At 47.3% G+C, this 23,452-nt stretch overlaps 1 protein-coding gene and 2 long non-coding RNA genes across 4 annotated transcripts; 2 read left to right on the forward strand and 1 right to left on the reverse strand.

Moving 5' to 3' along the window:
- Positions 1-235: 235 nt before the first annotated feature.
- MSMO1 (methylsterol monooxygenase 1) lies at positions 236-13,766 on the forward strand. 2 transcript variants are annotated; one of them, XM_077846567.1, is made up of 6 exons: positions 236-343; positions 5,064-5,349; positions 8,774-8,922; positions 10,178-10,304; positions 11,031-11,185; positions 12,748-13,766. In XM_077846567.1, exons 2-6 carry the CDS (start codon positions 5,095-5,097, stop codon positions 12,941-12,943), a joined length of 882 nt encoding a protein of 293 aa, XP_077702693.1. In that variant the 5' UTR covers positions 236-343; positions 5,064-5,094; the 3' UTR covers positions 12,944-13,766. The 2 variants fall into 2 exon arrangements, with proteins under 2 accessions (XP_077702693.1, XP_077702694.1); XM_077846568.1 differs by lacking the exon at positions 236-343 and adding an exon at positions 2,674-2,972.
- On the reverse strand, positions 10,588-12,279 carry LOC144282664 (uncharacterized). Its single transcript, XR_013351166.1, has 2 exons — positions 12,114-12,279; positions 10,588-11,596 (listed from the first exon to the last, which is right to left on the reverse strand). It is a non-coding gene; the product is annotated as an uncharacterized LOC144282664 (long non-coding RNA).
- An 811-nt stretch (positions 13,767-14,577) lies between the features above and the next one.
- Positions 14,578-20,887, forward strand: LOC144282667 (uncharacterized). Its single transcript, XR_013351171.1, has 2 exons — positions 14,578-14,816; positions 19,762-20,887. It is a non-coding gene; the product is annotated as an uncharacterized LOC144282667 (long non-coding RNA).
- The last annotated feature ends 2,565 nt before the right edge of the window (positions 20,888-23,452 follow it).

Below are 23,452 nucleotides of genomic sequence, written 5' to 3' on the forward strand. Positions count from 1 at the left end.
GGGCCGCGCCGGCCCGGCCGGAAGTTTCGGCGGCGCGCGGTTGCCCGGGCAACGCCCCGCCCCGCCCCGCCCCCGGGCCCGGCCCCGGCTGCGCGCCGCGGTCTCACTATCCTCACTCCATCCGCCCAGCCAATGGCTGCGGCCGCCGGGGCTGCGCTCACGCGGGTCACGCCAGGCCGGCGAGCGCGGGGACCAATCGCAGCGCCGGGAGGGCGGGGCGGGAGCCCTGGGCAGCCAATGGCGGCCGCAGACGCCGGCCTCGCGCTCCTGGCCCCGCCCCCGGCGCGCAGAGGCACCTGGCGGCGGCCGAAGCCCGCGGCTCGCGTTCCCGCCGCTCGGCCAGGTGAGGCCCGGGACGGAGGCTGCGGGCCGGGGCGCCCGAGCTCGCCGGGCGGGGGGCGGCGCTGGGGCGCGCGGCTCGGCCTGCGGGAGCGTCGGGGCCTCGGGGCCGGCGGCGGGCGGGCGGAGGGCGGAGGGCGTCTGGGGCGAGGCTCCTGCGGGGTGAATAGGAGTTGGGTCGGGCGGCGCGGCGGCCGGGGAGGGCCGGGCGGTGGCCTGGGACGTGCGCTCCGGCCGCGGGCAGTGGGGGTCGGGGGGGGCGGAGGCGGCCCCGCGCATCCCCGCGCATCCCCGCGCATCCCGAGGCCGGGTCCGGGTCCCGGGCGGCGCCCCCTGGGGACGTGCTGCAGGACGCGGCCTGCCTGCCCTGCCTAGTGCCTCCTGGGGTCGCCCCGGTCCCGGGGGCAAGCTGAGCCGCTGGGCAGGCCCGGCGGAGGAGGGGCCCCGTGCACCCCGGGCTCCGCGGGATGGAGCAGGCGCCGGGCCTCGCGCGAGCCTGGGAGAAGGGAAGGGAGGGGTCCCTCCGCCCCGCGAGGCCTGCTAGTTGCTCCGGCTCGTGCGGCGGAGGTGGCCGCCTCCCCTCCCCTCCCCTCCCCGTGTGCGGCGGGCGGGCGGGTGCAGGCGTGAAGGCTGAGGGGGGCGGCAGGGACAGGGCCGACCCGGAACGTCGCCCTGCCAGGGCCTCAGCAGGTGATGGTGCAGTTGGGCAGGTTAGAGGTCAGAGAAGGTAGAGTCGGAGGGCTGCGGGGCAGGTGCAGGGCTCTGCGGGCGCGGAGGAGCCTGGCCGGCGAGCTGGCGGGTGGAGCCCCGGCCCATCAGAGCCTGAGCCTGGGAGGGGATGGGGGCAGCCCACCTTCAAACAGGAAGCGGGCCGGTCACTGGCTCCTCCGGGACAGAAGAAAGGCAGGCCCTGGGGATCCGGCCTCCATGCCAGGCCGTCCTTTCTCAAAAGCTGTAGCACGGACCTGCTCATCAGCCGGTGCTGTCTTCGTTCTCCTCTCCTGCTGGAGTCTTTGCATCCGATGGGCCCTCCACTCCCAACACTCCCTGTTCCTCCCCCCGCTCTCCATTGTAGGCCTTTCATCAGATCCCCCTTACGCTCCAGGTCTCAGCTTAGATGGCATCTTTCTTTTTATGTGTGCCTGTGTTTAAAGATTTTATTTATTTGTTCGTGAGAGGCAGAGACACAGGCAGGGGGAGAGGCAAGCTCCCTGCAGAAAGCCGGATGGGGAACTCGATCCCGGGACCCCAGGGTCACGCCCTGAGCTGAAGGCAGATGCTCAACGGCCGAGCCACCCAGGCATCCAGAGATGGCATCTTTCTTCAAGGACTTCCCTGGCCCTCTGTTCGGGCACTCTCGATTTCCAACCTGTTACTGTTCTTATCACCCAACTTTGTGATAGTCTAGTTCTTGCCGTGTGTTCCTCAGCAGAGTTTGTTTTGCAGTCAGGGGTGAGGGCGGCAGCTGGCACAGGAGCTGCACCTAGTGAGTACCTGTGAGTCCCGAGAACCAAGGGAGGAGAGTATTTTAGGCTTCAGACGGGTCAGATCAACCCTAAAGAGTGTTGGATTTGGCAGCTAGGAGATCCTCGGTGGTCGTGTTAGTAAGAACAAACTCACTGCAGTGACAAAAAGAGGAAGCAGGTTGTAACAGCTGGAGAGTAAATGGGAAATGTGAAAATGAAGACCGCCTGAATAAATATCTTTAGGGAGCCTTGGGAAAGCTGTAGGAATTACTCCTTTCTTACTGTAATATTTATTGTGTTACTTTATTATTTCTGGATTATAGTAGAGCATAAGGGGTGAGTACACAGGCTCCTCCATTTAGTGTTTTTGTAAGTGGGGTTAGAAAAGTTGTTTATTCTTTCTAAACCTCAGTTTTTCATTTGTAAAATAGAGATAATAAAATTACCTACCTCATGAAGGTGCGGTAAGGATTAAAGTGGTTAATGTAGAGAGAGCATGCGGCAGGTAAAATTGTAAGATGTTTGAAGTGTACATTGTGGTGGTTTAATATATGTATACCTGATGAAACGATCCCCACCGTCTATTACTTACTATTGTTTTCCTGTACATTTTGCAGATGATAAAACAGGCTCCGAGAGGTTGTATAACTTGCTGCAGGTCACACAGCTAGTAAGGGGTTGGTTCAGCAGTGAGCTCATGAAAAATGAGGATTAGAATGACTTTTACCTTGCAAGTTAGGAGATTGTGAGGGTGAGAGCAAGACAAAGGGAGGCTCTTTGTTGATTTCTTCCTAGAGAGAGGAGTTGGTTCAAAGAAAAAGAAGAGGGACAGGGGCTTGGGGAAGAAGGGACACAGGTTAGGAAAAGTTTTCACTAGAAATGAAGACTTGAGGATGTTTTTAAACTTGAGGGGATGGACTTCAGTAGAGGGAAAGACGAAAGATGAGAAAGGGTAAGTGATGGGCAAGTTCTCAGGTAAGGTAAGAACAGAAGACTAGTCCGGGTCCGGGAGCGTGAGTGGGAAATGCAGACGTTGGGACGGCACCTCCTGTAATGTGGCCTCCCTAGTAGAAGTCCGTTGAGGACGCGTAGGACCTAAAATAAGGATGTGAACTGAAGTCCGAGACCCACGGAAGGCAGCTTCCCGCTATCCTCTGTGAGGAACGGGTAAGAGGTCGGTATGGGAAGTGGGCCATCTTAAGCGCTGTTAAGAGTGCTTCTGAGCCTTAAAATTTTGTTTTCAAAGTAGTCCATCATAATTTGTAAATTAGGAACAACAGTGAACATTTTTAGGAAAGTGACATTGTTTATAAACTTTTCTGATCTGGTGACCTGTCGTGCTTATTTATTATGTAGGTAAAGCATACTCATGACAAAATTATAATTGTAGGAAGGTATAAAATGCAAAGTACAGATTTTCTCCTCTCCTCCGTGACCGCCACCCCCCCCCACACACACTGGATGCGCACATATGCAATGCACGCATCTTCTTCCCCTTGATCTCTTTTCCCTAAAGGTCATCACTCTAAAGTGTTCCTTACATACATGTCCTGTGTGTGTGTGTCTGTCTGTCTGTCTGTCCATAGGCATGAAAGTGCACAAATGTATAACCTTTTCACAAAAATACAAGAGGGGCACCTTGTTATGTGTATTATTGTGTAGCTTGCTCTTTGGTTTAACATCTTGCCTTGGACGTCTTTCTGTCCCAGAGCATATACAGTTTCCTGTTCTTTTTTTTTTTTTTTTTTTTAAGATTTTATTTATTTATTCATGAGAGACCCAGAGAGAGAGAGAGGCAGAGACACAGGCAGAGGGAAAAGCAGGCTCCATGCAGGGAGCCCGATGTGGGACTCGATCCAGGGTCTCCAGGATCATGCCCTGGGCCAAAGGCAGACGCTCAACCGCCGAGCCACCCAGGCGTCCCAGTTTCCTGTTCTTTTAAGTGGCTGTGTAATCGTCTATGGAAGGACTTAGGGTTTATTTAACTCCTTTCTTGTTGGTGGACTTCTGTCTGTTGTTTTCTCCTGGTTTTTGCTGCTATGCAAAATATGCTTAGCATATGCTAAGCAATGTTTCCTTCAGTCTCAGGGTGCCTGAGTGAGAAAATTGCTGGGTCAAAGGGTATATTTATTTTGAATTGTGGCACATATTGTGAATTTTTCTTCAAAGGCCTGCTAATCCCTCCATCAACAGTGTATAATGATGCCTGTTTCTCCAAATTGTTGCCCTTAGCAATTCTAGGTCCCAAACACTGAAACTTTTAAAGATTTTTGTTTCAGGGTATATTTCTTTATTTGAGTCAAACTGAGCTGCTTATTTGTCTAGTGAACATTTGTATTATATTTCTTTTTCCATGAACCCCTTGGGAATGGTCTTTGTCATTTTTCTGTTGGATTTTTAGTCTTTTCCCAAAGCATACTTTGCAGCCTTTTGTCTTACGTGTTGGAAATATTTTTTCCAGTTTGTCATTTGATCTCTGACTTTATTTATAATTGTCTATTCCCCAATCAGAAGTATTTTTTTGTGTGTGTAGTCTTATTTGGCAAACTTTTATAGGGGTTTTTTTTGTTTTTTTTTTTTTTTTTGGGTTTTTGTTTGGTTTTGAGTGACACTGGAACTCCTCTATTGCTAATTTAAATTACAAGTTTTCCCATGTAGCCCACATCGAGAAGTCTCTTTAAAGATAGTCTGAAATTAAAAAAAAAAAAAAAAAAGATAGTCTGAAATTCTTTAACTGTTTAGATCCCTCTCTTGAAAGTTAACATGTGTCTTTTATTTTTTAGAGATATTTATTTATATATATATAGAGAGAGAGAGAGCGCGGGTGTGAGAGAGAGCACGCACACTCAGGAGCCCACATGCCCTTGAAATGAGGGGAAGTAGTGGAGGGGAGAGTGCAGGAGAGGGACGGGGAGAGAATCTCAAACAGACTTTGCCCTGCGGGAAGAGGGCAGAGGCCAGGTTGGATCTCCTGACTTGAGCCAAAACCAAGAGGTTGGTGTTTAACTCACTGACCCACGCAGGTGCCCCAGCATGTGGCTTTTCAATCAGTGCCTACACATAACCATGGTGATGACATCACCTCCCGTAGACTTTTTTTTTAAATCGCATGTTTAGGACCCGAGAATTGGTACTTTAGTATTAGTTTTAAAAATTATCAGAAGATGAATTTTAAAAATTATTTTCTTCAAATTTTATTGTTTGGCTGGCTGGCTTGCTTGCTTATTTATTTATTTATTTATTTATTTGCTTTTACAGAATTCTAAGGCTTTCTGCAGAGATTTGAAAAATGGCAACAAATGAAAGTATCAGCATCTTTAGTTCAGCATCCTTGGCTGTGGAGTATGTAGATTCACTTTTACCTGAGAACCCTCTACAAGAACCATTTAAAAATGCTTGGAACTATATGTTGAATAATTATACAAAGTTCCAGATTGCAACATGGGGATCCTTGATAGTTCACGAAGTTCTTTATTTCTTGTTCTGTTTACCTGGATTTTTGTTTCAATTTATACCTTTCATGAAAAAGTACAAAATTCAAAAGGTGAGTGTGATGGACTTGGAGTGGAATATTACCATTCATCTTGAATATTTTAAAAGTAAATATAACTTCGTTTTGAGAGAACCTACATTAAGGCTGTTCAGTAGAAATACAAAGAAGGATCGTTTTCTTATAAAATACATAAAAAGATATAAAGAAATAGGGAAATTAATTTTAATATTATGTTTTATTTAACACAATAAATCAAAACTATTATCATTTCAACAAGTAATCAGAATTTAGAAGTACCTAATGAAATACTTCATGTTCATATTCTCACAATGTCTCTGAAATCGGGTGTAACTCTAAGCAGCCAGTGGGGGGGGTGGGGAAGAAATCGAGTGTGTATTTTACATTAATTTTAGCCTGTCTCAATTTAGACTAGCCATATTTAAAGTGTTCAGTAGCCACATATTTCTAGTTCCTGCCACATTGGATAGTACAGCCCTAGATCATTATTGATAATATTTCAAGAATAATTTAACTTCGCTTTCAGTAGATGCAACATTTATCTAATATGGGTTTATAAGTTTCAGTCTTTAAACCAGCTGGAAAGAGAAGTTAGAGATTTGTAGGTAATTGGCAACTCATTCCAACCCCTGATGTCTCAGCCACTTAAGTGTATGTTTAATATTGTAAGATCTTGATCAGGGCTATTGAAAGTCATGTTTTTTTACTTAAATATATACTGGGGGTCCTGCAGGATTCATGTTATCCCAAATGAGGAAGCCCTGATGCTCTGAGGTTCTAGGTATTTGCTTCGGTGCACTAAATTCCCCAAGATTGCCTCTGTGCGTGACAACGTGTTGAGATAGACACAGTGGCTCTTCTCATCTTAGGCCCGGGGCAAGTGGTGAGCTCTGCCTGTGTGTAGACTGGAGCTCGACGGGGTGCCTAGACCAGAATCTGGACTAGCTTACTGGAGACGATTTATCAGCGCTTGGCAAACTCTAAGGTGCTATAGTAGTGTCTAATAGTTGCTGTTTACTCTTCTAAAAAGTCACGCCAAACTCAGACTCAGAGGCGCATGGTCTTGGTAGAAAGTGGACACTTTGAGGGCATTCATCGGGCGGTTGGCCTCGTGCATGTCCTCTCCCGTCCGTCTGTTGGCCCGTTGCCTCTCCCAGTGAATCTCACATTGGGTGCTGACTCATGTGCTCTCATGGATTCTCTCTGGGGATAGTGCAGGGGTCAGGCCACTCGACTCTAAGCCAAAGGGGGTAGGAAATAAAAAGGGACGTGTCCAAAGAGGAGTATCCTGTCGCCCTAAATTAAGGACAGAAGTTCCAAAATGCTTTGTGTAACGGGGCCTGCTTTTAAAGGCAGAGTTCAGTTTGGATGTCTGAGTTCTCACGTGTGTTGGGGCAATTCTGGCTCCAGTGTGTCGCCCCTGCATTTGCTTATAGAGCTGATTCGTGGTGTGTCTGGCCAGGCCAGAGTGTCTTTGGCCTCCCGGCCTCTGCCATTCCCTCGCCGGTCAGAGGTGGTAACTTTTACAGAGCCAGGAAGACCTTTTTAAGTCAGGGTTTTTATGCATGACTTTCAGCTTTAGCAAAAGACAGTACACGTAGTTGTCTAGTTGGTCGCAGGTAGTTGTCTATCAACAGAAATAGAAAGCCTGGGTAGTGTGGTTTCACATTGCCTTGTCTTCTTTGAGTTTCACAACCCTTAAAATCCCTGCTTTGAGCTTTTTTGATACGAACATGAATTGTGATGGTAAATCAGTATGAGTGTTTCATTGTTCACTGTCTTCTAAACTAATTTGTGTAGACTTTAAACAGTAAAATATGTGGTTTTGTAGTTAGAATTGATTAATTTCTGTGTTAATTTCTACAGCTAAATGGGTATCAGAATCAAGCTATGATATTAGGTCTGCTAAGCACAGTTTCTAGGCAGAAATTGCCCAAGCTAGACTATTTTATCCTCAGTCACAGACTGGAGGTTTGAGTAGTGAGGTCAGATAATCTCAGAGAAGAGATAGCCAATGACAAATTATCTCGCCTAATCCCCTCTTTTACTGTTGAGGAGACTGAGTTGTGAGCATCACAGAGCTAGAAAACTAGTTAGTGAAGGCCCTGTGATTGGAGGCTTACTTATGCTCTAGATTGGTTATCAGTTGAATGCTTTTTCCTTGTTGGGGGGGTGGGAAACAACAAAAAAGAAAAGTTTAAAGTCCTAGACTTAAGTTAGTCTAGGAGACCTAGATTTGAGTTAGTCCTGGTTCTAATAACTACCTATTTGTGATCTGGACAAGGTAGTCGACCTCTGTGGGCTTCTGCTGATGAGCAGTAGTTTCCATACTTGGAATACTGTGGTCTAGTTAAGAGTTTCACCAGTAGTTGTCTGAATGTTTAAGTAAGGACATTTAAAACAAAGCAATAACTATTATTTATTATCACCATCTGTTTGTAAAACCAAAAGTACTTTTTCTTATCAAATTGCAGCCTTTTAAAGATTTTGTTTGAGAGCGAGCAAGCATGTATGCACACGTGAGAAGGGAAGAGCAGAGGGAGAGGGAGAAGCAGACTGAGCAGGGAGCCTAGTGGGGATCACCATGTGGGGCTGGATCCCAGGACCCCGGGATCATGACCTGAGCTAAAGGTGGACACTTAACCAACTCAACCACCTAGGCGCCCCTAACTGCAGCCCTTTATTTTATTATTATTTTTTTCGCAGCCCTTTAAATTGAATAAATTGAGTTATTTTTATATGGCTTGCTATGCAAGTTGATACCCCGATGAGGGGGTTTTGCACGTTTACTACATTGATCTTACTTTTCTTGTTCTGACTTTCATCTCTGAATGTCGTTATCGGTGGGCAGTAGCTCTTCATTTTTGGGGAAACACTGGACACATTTCTGAAGTTCTTGCAGCTCAGAGAGTTTGTAATTCTGCTATCATATGTGAACCAAAATATGCTTGCTTCTGGGAATGAGCACTGCAGAGCGGCTGGCAGCACCGATTTCCCTGTGTGACCAAGCCTTCCGGTGCTACGTGGACGGCTGCTGCAGCAGTCTGGAGAACTCCCCTGTCATCGTGCTGTGCCACTTTTCCTCTCTGAAATTCCTGCGTGACAGAAGAGAATCATCCATGGGCAGCACGGACTGGACAGTTACTCTTTAGTGTTTCTTTGGTTTGTTTGCGACCATTACACCTGGGTTTGTGCTATATCAGTTTCTTCTCCTATTCAAACTAGTGATCATAGTTGTCAAGAGTCTAGAAGGGGAGGAGGCTGTGTTTCGTGGGCCTCAGTTACTGCAACATAGTAAGCATAATACGGAATTCACATCATAAGATTAAATAACATAAAATTAAGGTCACTTAGAAACATTACAGAAATAGTCAGGAATTTACCTTAAGATTCAAGTCAAACACTTGATAGCAGAGGCTAATAATAAATATTGTGATTTTTTTTTTTTTCTCCATAGGATAAACCAGAAACCTGGGAAAACCAATGGAAATGTTTTAAAGTACTTCTCTTTAATCACTTTTGTATCCAGCTTCCTTTGATCTGTGGAACTTATTATTTTACAGAGTATTTTAATATACCTTATGATTGGGAAAGAATGCCAAGATGGTATGTAGATAAATATTTGATTCGATACCCAGTCTTGGTTTATGATCTAGTTGAAATATCCGTCATGTTTATCTTCCTTCTTCATTTGTTTATTCTAAACTTTAAAAGTAAATAAAATGTAGGAAAGTCAACTAGAGCAGAAACTTAAAAAATGTTCCCATTTTTCTTTCTACATATATATACATATATATATATATATATTTTTTTTTAAGATTTATTTATTTATTCTTGAGAGACAGAGAGAGAGGCAGAGACACAGGCAGAGGGAGAAGCAGGCTCCGTGCAGGGACCCCAGGATCACACCCTGGGCTAAATGAAGGTAGATGCTCAGCCACTGAGCCACCCGGGCTGCCCATTCTTTCTATGTTTTAATGTAATATTTTATTAGAAGTGATTTCTTACATCAGAAGTTTCAGTAGCGTCCTTTATACGGTTTTATACAGATAAGCACACTTCTATCAAAACTGTATTACATTTTAAGTCTAAATGAGTAAAAAGAAGAGAGTAATGATGAGGTTTATAAGAATTGTGTCTGTATAGACACAAGTGTAGATTACCTGAGCACTAGTAGTTGTGTTCAAATAATATTTGTATTCAGCTGTCTGCTCCTGACATAACCCAAATATAGCTAGACCAACATATAGGTTTATGCTTATTCTTTGTAATATATGTAATATAAAAGTTTTTGTGTATGTGTTCATTTGTATATAAAATATATCTTGCCCATTGCACCTCTGTCCCTCTCTCTCGTGGAAAAAAGTGATGATTTTACTATTGATAATCTCTGCTCAAGTCTTTCATCAAATTACTCTTTTCCTAGAAGTTTTGGATTTTGTTTCTTCTTTTTTTTTTTTTTTTTGGATTTTGTTTCTTAACTTCGATTTTAAACATGTGAAATTTTTTTCAGTTTTGTTTTTTCTAAGTTGGCTCCACTCCCAATGTGGGGCTCAAACTCATGACCCTTAGGTAAAGAGTTGCATGTCCACCTACTGAGCTATCCAGGTGCCCCATACATGAGTTTTTAAAAAACAAATTAGGATTGGAATAGTGGTCAATCTCTAACCCTTCTTGAGGTGGTATTATATAGCCACCTCGTACATAGCAATTTTGAGTTTAGTGATCAGTGTATCCAGTTAGGTCAAGCTGGTTAGTGGGTATTTGGTTTCATGTAATTCCTCAAGCAGTGATCCCAAGTAAAAGTTCAGATTGTTTAAGTAAACATTACTATACTTATTACAGTATTGTCATCTTAAAGGTATATGCTTTTGGCAAGATGCTTTGGCTGTGCGGTGATTGAGGACACCTGGCACTATTTCCTGCATAGGCTCTTGCATCACAAAAGAATATATAAATATATTCATAAAGTTCATCATGAGTTTCAGGTATGTTAGAATTATTTTTAATACTTTTTTTTATTAGAGGCTAAATGCTTTTTAAAAATCTTCTGAGATTGTAAAAAAAAAAAATGGTCAGTGATGTTTGTATGTCTTTCTTTCTGGCATGAACATGTTAACATAACACACACACACACGTACACATATAACATATAGCCAGTTCTATAAATCTTGAAGAAAAGTGCTATATGAAATAGTTCTGTCTCTCATCTTTGGGGCCAGACCATTATCCTGCTGGTACGTGGCAGATTTATAAAACTATATGCATAAATAAGTTAGAATATATGTATTTATTATGGTTCTACAAACAAAATTAATAGGAGATACACACACAGAGAGATTATTTTAAGGAACTGGCTTATGTGCGTGTGGGGCCTGGCAAGTCTGAAATGCATAGGGCAGACCACAGGCTGGACGTTCGAGCAGGGTTTCTATACTGCACTGGAGAGAATTCTTTCTTCCTCATGAAACCTCGGTCTTGGCTTTTAAGGCCTTCAGCTGGTTGGATAAAGCCCACTTGCATTATGGAGGGTCATCTCCTTGACTCAAAGTCCACTGATTTAAATATTGGTCACATTTACAAAATACCTTCACAGCAGTGTCCAGACTGATGTCTGACCAACCAAACAGTTGGGCATCTAGCAAAATAGCCTAGCCAAGCTGATGCGTAAAGTTAACAGTCATAATATATTAAAGAATTTGTATCTATTTTAGGCTCCATTTGGAATGGAAGCTGAATATGCACATCCTTTGGAAACTCTGATTCTTGGAACTGGATTTTTCATTGGAATCATGCTTTTATGTGATCATGTCATTCTCCTTTGGGCATGGGTGACCATCCGTTTGATAGAAACTATTGATGTCCATAGGTGAGTTATGGTCTCTATCAGGTATATCAAAATATAAAATATCTTTGTTTCCATGGTCATAAGATGATCTTTATTTCTAAGCAGACTAATAGGACAGATTAATTTTGTTAATATCATAATCTTTGTAAGAGAGCAAAAGAGTTTTCAGTGTTGTGATCAGCATTTTTCCAGGGACTCATGAGGCTGAGCATCTGTGTGTGCTCATTGACCAACATATTTTTGTCTTCTTTGAATGACTCTCTTATATCCTTTGCCCATTTTTCTGTTAGGTTATATGTCTCATAACCTTTTGGTTCATGTTGGCTTTGTTTATTACATTTGTTTAAACATTTTCTCCCCATCTGTCATTGGCATTTTAACTCTCGTTGGTCCTTTGTAGTACTCGAGTTTTTCATTTCCATGTGGCAAAATCTGTCAGGCAAAAAAAAAACAAAAAAAACAAAAAAAAAAAACTGTCAGGCATTCTCTTTCTGGGTTTTGGGTTTCATGTCTCACTTAGGCCTTCCTGAAACATTGTTCAAATGGAAATATTTTTGTGGTTTTTCTTAAAAATGTAGTCAAATACCATAATTTAGGACCAACACTTTTTTTTTTTTTTTTAATGAACTCAAACCTAACTCTTACTTGAGAATAATACTGAAACACAGCCCTCACTGAGTATTCCTGGTTCCTTCCCAACAGAGATGAAAACACTGCTTGTAACATGTGCATATTTCATGTGCTTCCTTCTTGTTGATGGGAAGCTATTTCGTGGTAAATTATTTCTTTTTGCTGCCTTTTAAAATGCCTAATACCCTAATTTCTCACTGTTTCACGATTATTATATATTCATTGCATTTCGACTTGGGACTTCATTGCTTTACCTGTGAAAGCAGAATATCAAATTCTAAGAATTATTTTTAAACCACAAAGGTAGCAAAATTAACACCTGCAGTCCTAGGCAGGGGATATTCTTCTGCAGGTAAGTTGTAAAAGCTGTCTACTTCTCTCATGTCCTTCCGCTGGTCCCTTCAGCTCCTGAGGAAAGAAGAGGGTGGGTGATTCAGAGCTGTAGAGTTACGGCTGTCAGCTTCTAGATTTGATATTGGAAATAAGGGAAGATCCTCTAAAAAGAGTTGCTACATAGTGATTCGCAGATTCAACCTTCTTGGTGCTTGATACTCGTTTCATTCAACCTTTCCCAAAGGACATCATGGGCATACTGTTATGGCCATTACGAACTGTGGTGAGAAAGCTCCTCTAAAACGAAAAGAAAAATAATTCTTGAAATTCCGTATCTAAAGATTGATTACTGTAAACGCCCTCTGTTTCATCCCCAGTTGTATAATAATTAAGTTCTATAGATTTTTCAAGGTTTTTATTTTAATCTCTTAAAATGATTTCTAGAATATGTACCATTCTTGTGTGAGTTTTTTGGCTTATGTAAACACGTCAGAAATAAAGGGACTTAGGTAAAGTGGAATGTTACTTGAATTCGTTAACAGGCATGTTGCTACCAATGGAATCGTCAGTTTTTTGAAGTCTATTCATTTCCTTAACAGTCTTCCTCATTTTCATTTCAGTGGCTATGACATTCCCCTGAACCCTTTAAATCTGATCCCTTTCTATGCTGGTTCTCGGCATCATGATTTCCACCACATGAACTTCATCGGAAACTATGCTTCCACATTTACATGGTGGGATAGAATTTTTGGAACAGACTCTCAATTTACTGCCTATAATGAAAAGATGAAGAAGATTGAGAAAAAGATGCAATAAATATCTCCTCTCCACCATCCTGAAAGCACACACCTCCCTGAATTGAAGCGAATAGCTAACCTTGCTTCTGCGGAGCAGAAATAAACCTGTGTCTTGGCTGCTAAGTGATACAAAGAACATTAACAACCTTTAATTATCTTCCTAGCGGGAACTTTTTCTACTTTACATAAAAGTTCTGTATGTGTAGAAATAAGTAAATCTATAACGAAGTATGATTTTCGTGAGGAGGTTGTAAAGGCCGTGTTGCTAACCTTACAGAAAGGTTCTAAGTAATGGAAGAAGTATCAGTCTGTCTTTCCCCCGTAACACCAGAGGCCTGAAGCTAAGATGGGTCTTTAAAATCTTGTAAATATAGTGGCCATTTCAGTATCTCTTAGCAGGGTGTTGGCCTCATATTGAACTTTAAACATTTTCTAGAATTTGCCTAAACATCCAAGTATCATGGGTCGAACCGTATGGATCGACAGTGAGAGTGAGGTGGCCAAATCCGGAATTGCCCGCCCCAAGAACTTCTTCTCTGGTCCTGAGCTGACTGGTTTGGGGTGATTCTCCTTCTTTGAGAAGCCCTTTCGGATGGCAACGTGCTACTGGTATCTATAAATTAAGGTGTTTCCGAATTGTCATAAATGGGATATTTTAGTCTAAAGGTTTTCGGGTTACTTGAATTTTTTAAAGAAAATTGAGCTTTATTTCTGCTATTTACCCTTTCATTTTTGTATATCAAGTTTTCATTATACTTAAAACTGTATCTTGAAACATTGTGAACTGACTTGCTGTATTTGCACTTTGAACAATTGAAATAAATGTGATTTTTTTTGTCTGATTATCTGGTTTCTGATTTTGAACATTAGTAGTGATTTTTTTTATAGATCTTATTATAAGGAAAAGCACAGAAGTCATTAAATCACGAAGTTTTGTAATAAAAGGAATAATTCTGCTTTTTAAAAAAGTGCCTCATTTGCCTAACTTTTTTGGCAGTTTCAACATGTATTTATCAGGCAGTGATTGTGGGGAATTCCGCTGAGAGCTCTTTTTTGTGGTTAGATGTGTGCTTGCTGTACAGATGGGAGAATACAGGAAGCTGGACTTGAGGACTGGTTGGCTCCAGGGTATCTGGATTCCAGCTCAAAGAGTTGATAATCCCAACCTAGGGTTCCGTAGTACCAGACTGTAATTTATAGTATGGAGCCATTTTCTCGTTTCTTCTTCTTTTGAAAACACACAGTGAAGAGATGCAAATAAGGACCCAGAAAGTTAAACTGAGATTATTCTCTTTTGTTTTCTAAGATTTTATTTATTCATGAGAGAGAGGCAGAGGCCCAGGCAGAGGGAGAAGCAGGCTGCCTGCAGGGAGCCCGACGTGGGGCTGGATCCCCGGACCCCGGGTCACTCCCTGAGCCCGAGCCGAAGGCAGGCGCCCAGGCACGGAGTCCCCAGGGGCCCCTAAACACTATCCTGCTAGACCATGTTTTGTACCTTGACCTGATCCTGTGACCCTTGCCCCCTCCTGTGGGTGCGGGTGCATCTGTGCGCTCCTCGGTGTCAGGGGCCCGGGGCTGTGCTGTTCCACCGCGAGGTCATCAGAACTTGTCGGCCTTTTCTCCCGTGCTTGGGCCGCAGACGCCGGAGTCCTGCAGAGGCGACTCCGCACCGGGCGGAGGGTGACCCCTACCGTTGGACATGGTGCTAAACCGCTTGCTCGCCCAATTCATTCTTTTTTTTTTTTTTTTTTTTTTTAAGATTTTATTTATTCCCGAGACACGGAATGGCAGAGACGACGCAGGCCGAGGGAGAAGCAGGACCCTGCAGGGAGCCCGAGGCGGCTCGACCCCGGACCCCACACGTCCCCGCCTAATCCGTTCTGTCCACACTGGTTAGTTGACTGTGTCTCCTGCATTGTGCCGCGCGCTTGTGCTTTTTTTTTTCTTCTTAACATCACGTATTTCAGAGCCTGAGGGCGCAGGGCAGGAACGGAGAGCAGCAGGCGGCCTGGGGGACGGGGCCTGAGCCGGAGCAGGGAGGGCGCCTAACCCACCGCGCCCCCGCCCCCGCCCCCGCCCCCGCCGGCCCCTCGGCCACCAGCTTTAGAGAAAAAAAAGGAAAATCCAGGGCTCCCGGGGGGGCTCAGCGGTTGAGCGGCGCCTTCAGCCCAGGCCGTGACCCGGGGTCCCGGGATCGAGTCCCGCGTCGGGCCCCCTGCATGGAGCCTGCTCCTCCCTCTGCCTGGGTCTCTCTCTCTCTCTCTCTCTCTCTCTCTCTGTGTCTCAGGAATAAATAAATAAAATCTTATAAAACAAAAAACAACCCAGCAGACGCCAGGATGCGCGGGGTGTGGGCCCGGCGCCCGCGGCCTCCCGCCCCCGCCCGCCCCCGCCCGCCCGCGGCTGCCGGGCCTGGAAGCTCCGGCCGTGTTGGGGGGGGCGGCCTGGTCCGACCTCAGGGCCCGCGGAGGCCGCGTGCTCGCCGCCCCGCCACGTGCAGCGCCCGCAGGAGCCTCGCGGCCGCGTCCTCCTCGCGCGGCGGGCAGGAGGCGGCCCTCGGGGGAGGCCGCGGCGACATCGCGCCCCACGCGTCGGGGAGCCGCGGCCTGAGCGCCCCTAGAGCACCGGGCGCGCCTCCGACTCTGCGACCCGGTGACCCGGCCCGAGGGCGACCTCGGCTGGACGCGGCTCTGCCCCTCTGCCCGCCGGGAGCGGGTCCTGCGGGAGTGAGAGGCCAAGGTGGGGGGGGGGGGGGCGGGGCTCCCTGCGGGGCCCCCACCCGGGCCTCACCTGGGCCGAGACGCCGGAGTGGCCCCGGGGCCGGCGGATTCCGCACAGGCGGCGGGGTCGGGGCCACCTCAGGGCGCGGGGGAAGCTAAGGGGCGGGGGCACCTCAGGGCGCGGGGCACCTCAGGGCGCGGGGGTACCTCAGGGGCTGGGGGACCTTAGGGCACGGGGACACCTCAGGGTACGGGGGCACCTCAGGGTACGGGGGCACCTCAGGGGCTGGAGCACCTCAGGGGCTGGGACACCTCAGGGCGCGGGGGCACCTCAGGGGCTGGGGGACCTCAGGGCACGGGGACAGCTCAGGGGCTGGAGCACCTCAGGGGCTGGGGGAACCTCAGGGCACGGGGGCACCTCAGGGGCTGGGGGACCTCAGAGCATGGGGGCACCTCAGGGCGCGGGGCACCTCAGGGCGCGGGGGCACCTCAGGGGCTGGGGGACCTTAGGGCACGGGGACACCTCAGGGTACGGGGGCACCTCAGGGGCTGGGGCACCTCAGGGGCTGGAGCACCTCAGGGGCTGGGACACCTCAGGGCGCGGGGGCACCTCAGGGGCTGGAGCACCTCAGGGCACGGGGGCACCTCAGGGGCTGGGGGACCTCAGGGCACGGGGACAGCTCAGGGGCTGGAGCACCTCAGGGGCTGGGGGACCTCAGGGCACGGGGGCACCTCAGGGGCTGGGGGACCTCAGAGCATGGGGGCACCTCAGGGCGCGGGGGCACCTCAGGGGCTGAAGCACCTCAGGGGCTGGGGCACCTCAGGGCGCGGGGGCACCTCAGGGGCTGGGGGACCTCAGGGGCTGGGGGACCTCAGGGCGCGGGGCACCTTAGCCGCGCTGTTGCACCTCAGGGCGCGGGGGCACTTTAGGGGCTCGGGGCACCTTAGGGGCGGGGAGGCGGACCGCAGGGGCGCGGGGGCACCTTAGCCGCGGCGCTGCTCCAACTGCCCCAAGGTCCCTAAGGGCCGGCCTAAGCCTCACCCCACCACCTCCACCTTCTTATTCCTCTAAGGTCTTTTTTTTTTTTTTTTTTTTTTTTTTTTTTTAAGATTTTATGTATTTATTCCTGAGAGACCAGAGAGAGGCAGAGACCCAGGCAGGGGGAGAGCAGGCTCCCGGCGGGGAGCCCGTCGCGGGACTCGACCCCAGGACCCTGTGGTCACGCCCTGAGCCAAAGGCAGGCGCAAAACCGCTGAGCCCCCCGGGGATCCCCCTTTCTAAGATTTTAATGGTCGTTGTTGCCGTCGAGCCAACAGGCTCCGAGGCTCACGAAGGTGCGTCCGGGCGGCAGGTCGCCTTCTCACCTCCGTGCCACGTTTCCCGCGCGGCGCCCAGGCCGCAGTTGGCTGTGGTCCCACTCGCTCAGCTTTGCATCTGCCTCCCTTGCCTCTGGCCGCGCCGACAAGGCCAGGGAGCTCACTACCTACGCTTTCTTCTACGGATTTTACCGTTTCAGATCTTACGTTCACGCCTTTAATCTGTTTTTTATGTGTTAATTTCTTTAAGTCTTTACCTTTTGCCTATGGTGTAAAATAGTGATCCAGCTTCACTCTTTCGCACGTGGCTGTCCACCTTTCCAATGACCCTCGTTGAAGACACTGTCCTTTCTCTGTTGTATGTTCGTGGCTCCTTTGTCATCTATTAACTGTCCGTGGATGCGTGGGTTCTCCATTCTGCTCCGCTGATCTGTGTCTGTTTTTCCGTCACTACCACAGTGTTTGGAGTACGACAGCTTTGCGTGGCTTGAAATCGGGGAGACTGGCGGGTCTAGCTTTGTTCTTCTTTCTCAAGATTGGTTTGGCTCTTGAGGATCCTTTGTAGTTCCACGCAAATTTTGGAATTTGTTCCCATTCTGTGAGGTCTGCCGTTGAAATTTTGGTAGATGCTGCGCCGAATCTGTAGACTGACTTAGGCAACGTGGACATTTAACAATACTGATTCTTCTAATCCCCATGCACAGAATGTCTTTCCATTTATTTGTATCTTTTTCAGTGTCTTTCGACGGTGTCTTATAATTTTCTCCGCACAGGTCTTTCATAGTTGACTACGATGTTAGCTCTAGGACTCTAATACGTGATCTTTATTATGTTGAGGTATATTCTCACTGTCTCCACTTTGCTGGGAGTTTTCATCATGAATGGGTGTTGACTTTGTCAAATGCTTTATCTGCATCTATTGAGACGATTATATTGTTTTTTTTTTATTTTGTTTTATTTTGTTGATGTGATACATTATGTTGATTGATTTGCATCCTTGCATCCCTGGAATAAATCCCATTTGACTGTGGTATATAATCCTTCTAATGTACGGTTGGATTCAGTTTGCTGACATTTTGTCGAGGATTTTCTCAGGTGTATTCATCAGGTTTATTGGCCTGTAATTTTCTTTTTGTTGTTGTTGTATCCTTGTCTGGTTTTGGTATGAGGGTAATGCTGGCCATGTAAAATGCGTTTGTAAGGTTTCCCTTCTCTTTAATCTTTTTTGGAAGAGTTTGGGAAAGATGAGTATTAACTCTTCTTTAAATATTTGGTAAAATTCAACTGTGAAGCAATTTTTTTTTTCTGGATATGTTTCCCCAAGCAAGGGAAACGAAAGCAAAAATAAGCAAATGGGACAACAGCAAACTAAAAAGATTTTGTACAGTAAAGGAAGCCATCAACAAAAGGCAACCTAATGGTTGGGAGAAGATGTTCCCAGATGATAGCTCCAATGACTGGGTAACATTCAAATTATATAGAGAACTCAGGGATCCCTGGGTGGCTCAGCGGTTTGGCACCTGCCTTCAGCCTGGGGCGTGATCCTGGAGACCCGGGATCGAGTCCCGCATTGGGCTCCCTGCGTGGAGCCTGCTTCTCCCTCTGCCTGTGTCTCTGCCTCTCTCTCTCCGTGTGTGTCTCTCGTGGATAAATGAATAAAATCTTAAAAAAACACAAATTATTTTTTTATTTTTTTTTAAAAAACACAAATTATATAGAGAACTCCTACAACTTAACGCCAAAAAACTAGTAGTCCAATTAAAAAATGGGCAGAGGACCTGAATAGACATCTTTCCAACGAAGACATACAGGTGGCCAATAGGCACATGGAGAGATGCTCAGCATCGCTAACTACCAGGCAAATGCAAATCAAAACTACCACAAGATATTGCCTCACATATGTCAGAATGGCTTTTATTAGAAAAAGAGGGGCACCTGGGTGGCTCCGTTTGTTAAGCATCTGCCTCTTGATTTCAGTGCAGGTCGTTATCTCAGGGTCCTGGGATCAAGCCCAGTGTCGGGCTGCAGGCTTACTGGGGAGTCTGCTTGAGGATTTCTCTCCCTCTCTCTCTGCCCCTCCCCACTCTTGTGTGCTCTCTCTTTCTCTAAAATAAATACACAAGTCTAAAAAAGAAAAGAGATAACTAGTGTTGGAGGATGTGGAGAAAAGAAAATCCTTGTGCACAGGTGTAGCCACTATGGAAAGCAGCATAAAAATTTCTCAATAAGTTAAAAGCAGAACACGATCCAGCAATTTTACTGGTAGGCATTTATCTGAAGAAAATGAAAACACCAATTCAGAAGGACATATGCACGCTTACGTTTATGGCATTATTTACAATAGCCTAGATCTAGAAACAACCTAAGTATTAATCAGATGAAACTTTGCCATTTGCAACAACCTTGGAGACATTATGCTAAGTGAAATAAGTCAGAGAAGGACAAATACTGTATCATCTCACTCATTTGTGGCATCTTAAAAACAAACAAACCAGCATGGAAACAGACTCATAAAAAATAGAGAACAAACTGATGGTTGCCAGAGGCAGGGAAAGTGGAAGAAAGATGAAATAGGTGAAGGAGATTAAGAGGTACAATTTCCCAGTCATAAAATTGATAAGACAAGGGATGTCAGGTACAGCACAGAGCATAGTCAATAATACCATAAAAACTTTTTACGGCAACAGATGGTAACTAGACATCCTTTGGTGACCGTTTCACAATGTATATAAATATTTGATCACCATGTTGTATACCTGATACTAATACAGTCTTGTATGTCAATTATTCTCCAATAAAGAATCCCAGCATAGTATCTGAAGTCATCTGGAATAAAAGACAAATGAAGGAACCGATGAAGGAACGAATGATGTAGAGAACTGCACGGATGTCACTCGTGTTGGGGTTTTGCGAAGCCCCAGCGCGTGGGCAAGGCAGCCGACGCTAGGACCTGCGGGCAGTCATCACGTGCGGAACCACATATTACTGCTCTTCCTTCTCTTTCTTGTCATTTGCTGAAAGACGCAGCTTTTCTGTCAGGTGAGAAGAATCAGGAAGGCAGATATACACCAGCGCCCCCAAAGGCCATGTCCTTTTCTCCCCATAAGATTAGAGCACTAAGCGTAGCACCTGGATGTATGTCCAAGGATGGTGTTCAGATGCTAAAGCCTGTGGGGTTCCCCCGGCCCACCTTCCTGGAAGGCATCCAGGGGTTCACTGATGCACCCGGGGGGTTTGTTAAACATAAAAAAAATGATGCTTCTGTGTGATTCCTTAAAAGTTCCTTAATTTGGTCATCTATCTAAACTTGAATCTCTTTTCTGTGATAAGAGAAAAGGCTTCAGGCTGAGAGCCGCGAGAGCCACTTGACTGTCCTGCAGCGGCTCCCTTGCCAACTGCTGGGGGTACGGGGCCCGAGGCCGTGAGGCCCATGGAAAGGGCAGATGCGTGGGGTCACGGCAGTTTGGAGGCAGACTCTGCAGGTGCCCTGTGATCTTGGACAGGTTGCTGGTGTGTCTGTGTCCTTGGCCATCAAATGTGAGTATTACTGCTTACCTTATAAGGTTTTAAGGATTAAACACATTTAGCTTCAAAAAAAAAAAAAAAAAAAAACCCACAAAAAAACAAAACCAAAACCCCCAGCAAATAATTGCCCAGCACAAAGTAGAAACAACAGCTGCACAAAGCTGAAAATTAAAGAAGACAACTATGGTTTGATTTTCTGAATTAATTGACTAATATTTTTCAAGTGGACTGTCAGGGAAACGGAAAATTCAGAACCAGGACTTAACTTTTTCATTGGAAGCTATTATTTTCCCACATTTATGCCAATTGATATACAGAGCTTTTACTGATATCTTTGTATAAAATGTGGAGGGTAGACACATTCAATAAATTAAACGGAGTCGGTATAAATACTAAATGCACACTTAAAGTTCCAACGGTTATTAATTCACTCTAACTTAGCAGATCCGTTAAGAATGAAAACTTAAAAATTTTGTTTTCAACCTGATGGGAAGTTTTATAGGAAAATTGTATTTATAAGCCATTTTATCAGTTTGTCCTATTTTGGCCCGAATGAATTGTGTATAACCTCGCAGCACCTCTTACACCTCCCCAGGAAGGCCAGGGGTTGCCCGCCTGAGCAGTGCTGGGCTGGGTTGAGAGCACGAAGGAACCCGGCACCAGAGTCCAGGGCGCTGGGCCTCAGACGCTTTGGGGCGCCAAAGCAAGTGATGGCCTGGAGGCTTGCTCCTTCCCTCCTGGTGGACGTCTCCCACACGGAGCCCACAGCGGCCCGCAGCCTCCATCTGCCTCGAGGTTGGAGGGCTGAGGAAGGCCACTTTCCTAAGGTACGGGCTGCGTGCAGCGAGGCCCCGTCGCCAGGCAGCAGAACCCTCGTGGGGCCTCCGAGTCTGCGGCCTCACTTCGCAACCAGACCCCCCTTTCCTGCCAGACTCTCCGCCAGCATCCCGGAGCTGGAATCAGACGGGGCGATCGCCAGGGTCTGGGGCTGGGACTCCTCGAGCTGTAGGGCCCAGACCTTGGCGACAGTCCCCATCCGATTCCCGCCCCGGGATGCTGGCAGAGAGTCTTCCAGGAACAAGGGTCGAGCTAGAAAAAAGTCACAAAACAATCTTGACTTTAACCTAATGAATATTATTTAAAGGCACCACTCCAGCATCTAGTCAATGATGTCTGTAAAGCCTGAAAATACAGATAATATCACTTTATGTTCATTATGGAGTGAATGTTTTTGATGACATAAGGTTTCTTTACCTGTGTTTCTAGTCTTTACAGATGCTCTGTTGGGGTTTCACTTGTTCTAGGCCTTTACTCATTCATTTTTTGGTAAGATTTGTTGCTTATTTATCCCTGAGAGACACAGAGAGAGGCAGAGACCCAGGCAGAGGGAGAGGCAGGCTCCATGCAGGGAGCCCGAGGCGGGACTCAATCCCGAGGCCCCCGGGGTCATGCCCTGGGCCCAAGGCAGGTGCTCACCCACTGAGACCCCAGGTGCCCCTATTCTAGGCTTTTCTTTTTTTTTTTCTTTTTTTTTTTTTATTCTAGGCTTTTAGATGAACAAGTTGTGGGTGCAACTTACTGTTAGGCCTATTTTCTTCTTGCCAGTGCTTAGCCTGAGAGCAGGCCCCTGGCCCAGGGTACAGGCTGCTGCACGACGTTTCCTCTGGACCTTCCGTGTGGGCATGGACTGTGCTGACCATGTCCGAAGATCCCTGTGCAAGCCCTTCTCACCGGACAGGATGAGGCTGACACGCAGGAGGCTGGTGGGACCCCGGTGGCCCGACAGCTGGGGGGCAGATTGCTCGCTGGGGGCATCCCGGGAAGAGGCAGGGAGGAGGCCGTTCTATCCGTGAATCGCTTCTCCTCCTCCCGCTGCCCTTCCGTCCTACCTCCTTAGGCCACGTGGAGGTCACTTTATTCAGAAAGTCCTGACCCGTTGAGCTCCCAGGACTGAAAGTCCATAGAGTTATTGGGCAGGGGCCACGTGCCTTGGGACAAAGGGGCAGGGGCGCGGCTGCCTCCTGGAGCTCAGGACACGTCCCCGGGGCGCTACATGCAGGCCACTGGCCGGTCCTGAGGTTTGGAGGCCCGTGCAGCCTACTGGGTGCGGGTTTTGAGCAAGGTATTTTGGATGTGAGGCTCCACTTAAAGGCTGCAGTATCAGATCTCAACCGAGGAGCACAGCTTGCTCCTCCCTTCAATAATTCCCTGCTCATCTGGTCAATGAAGATTTGCTTAGTTTCAGTTGCGTATCAAACCCTACTGGGCTCTGGAAGACACTAGAAGGCACTAGAAGGCACGAGATGCATGATTCCTGCCTTCACAAAATTTATAGAATAAAGGAGATTAAGGTCGATTAGATAATCATTCAAAAATTCTTAGAAAGGAGAGAAACACTTTGTGGGAGTCGTGGGGACCCCCTTGCCTGAAGGGAGCTGTTAGGGAAGGTGCCCCCTGTGGGATGTCTGACCTGAGCCCTGAACGATGACCCGTGTCACCCAGAGAAGGGTCGGGCAGAAGGAAAGGGACAATCCAGGTAAAGCGAGCAATGTGCTGGGGTCTGGAGGCCACAGTGGGGCATTTGGGAGGTTCCACGCTGGGTGCCGGTGACAGGCGGCGGTGAGCGCGGCTGGGGGGACAGTTGTACCCCTGAGGGGCTGGGGGCTTGGCCTGAAGCACTGCGACCAGAGCTCACCCTGCCCTGAGAGTGCGGGGGGCGCAGGGCCATGGGGGACTCGGTCCCACCTGCCCCTTCCTGTCCTGCAGGACCGCAGCAGTTGCGGCTCCCAGCGGCCCCTTCCCCGCGGGGACCAGCAGGTGTGGCTCCCACCCAGTCCCTTCCCCGCAGGACCCCAGGGCCCAGGACCTCAGCACGTGTGTCCCTCTCAGGCTGTCTGTGGAGGCTGGTGATGGGCATCGGGATCAGGCAGCTCAGGGCCTCGGCCTGGCCGCCCCCTCTCAGGTGT

The sequence above is a fragment of the Canis aureus genome, chromosome 13 (genome assembly GCF_053574225.1).
Source record: "Canis aureus isolate CA01 chromosome 13, VMU_Caureus_v.1.0, whole genome shotgun sequence".
NCBI lineage: Eukaryota > Metazoa > Chordata > Mammalia > Carnivora > Canidae > Canis > Canis aureus.

Bases quoted from the DNA above. Each gene is read 5' to 3' on its own strand.
- MSMO1 (XM_077846567.1), top strand. From the start codon at position 5,095: ATGGCAACAAATGAAAGTATCAGCATCTTTAGTTCAGCATCCTTGGCT. The intron at 5,350-8,773 runs GTGAGTGTGATG...TTTTCTCCATAG, and splicing joins AAAAGTACAAAATTCAAAAG to GATAAACCAGAAACCTGGGA. The intron at 10,305-11,030 runs GTATGTTAGAAT...TATCTATTTTAG, and splicing joins AAGTTCATCATGAGTTTCAG to GCTCCATTTGGAATGGAAGC.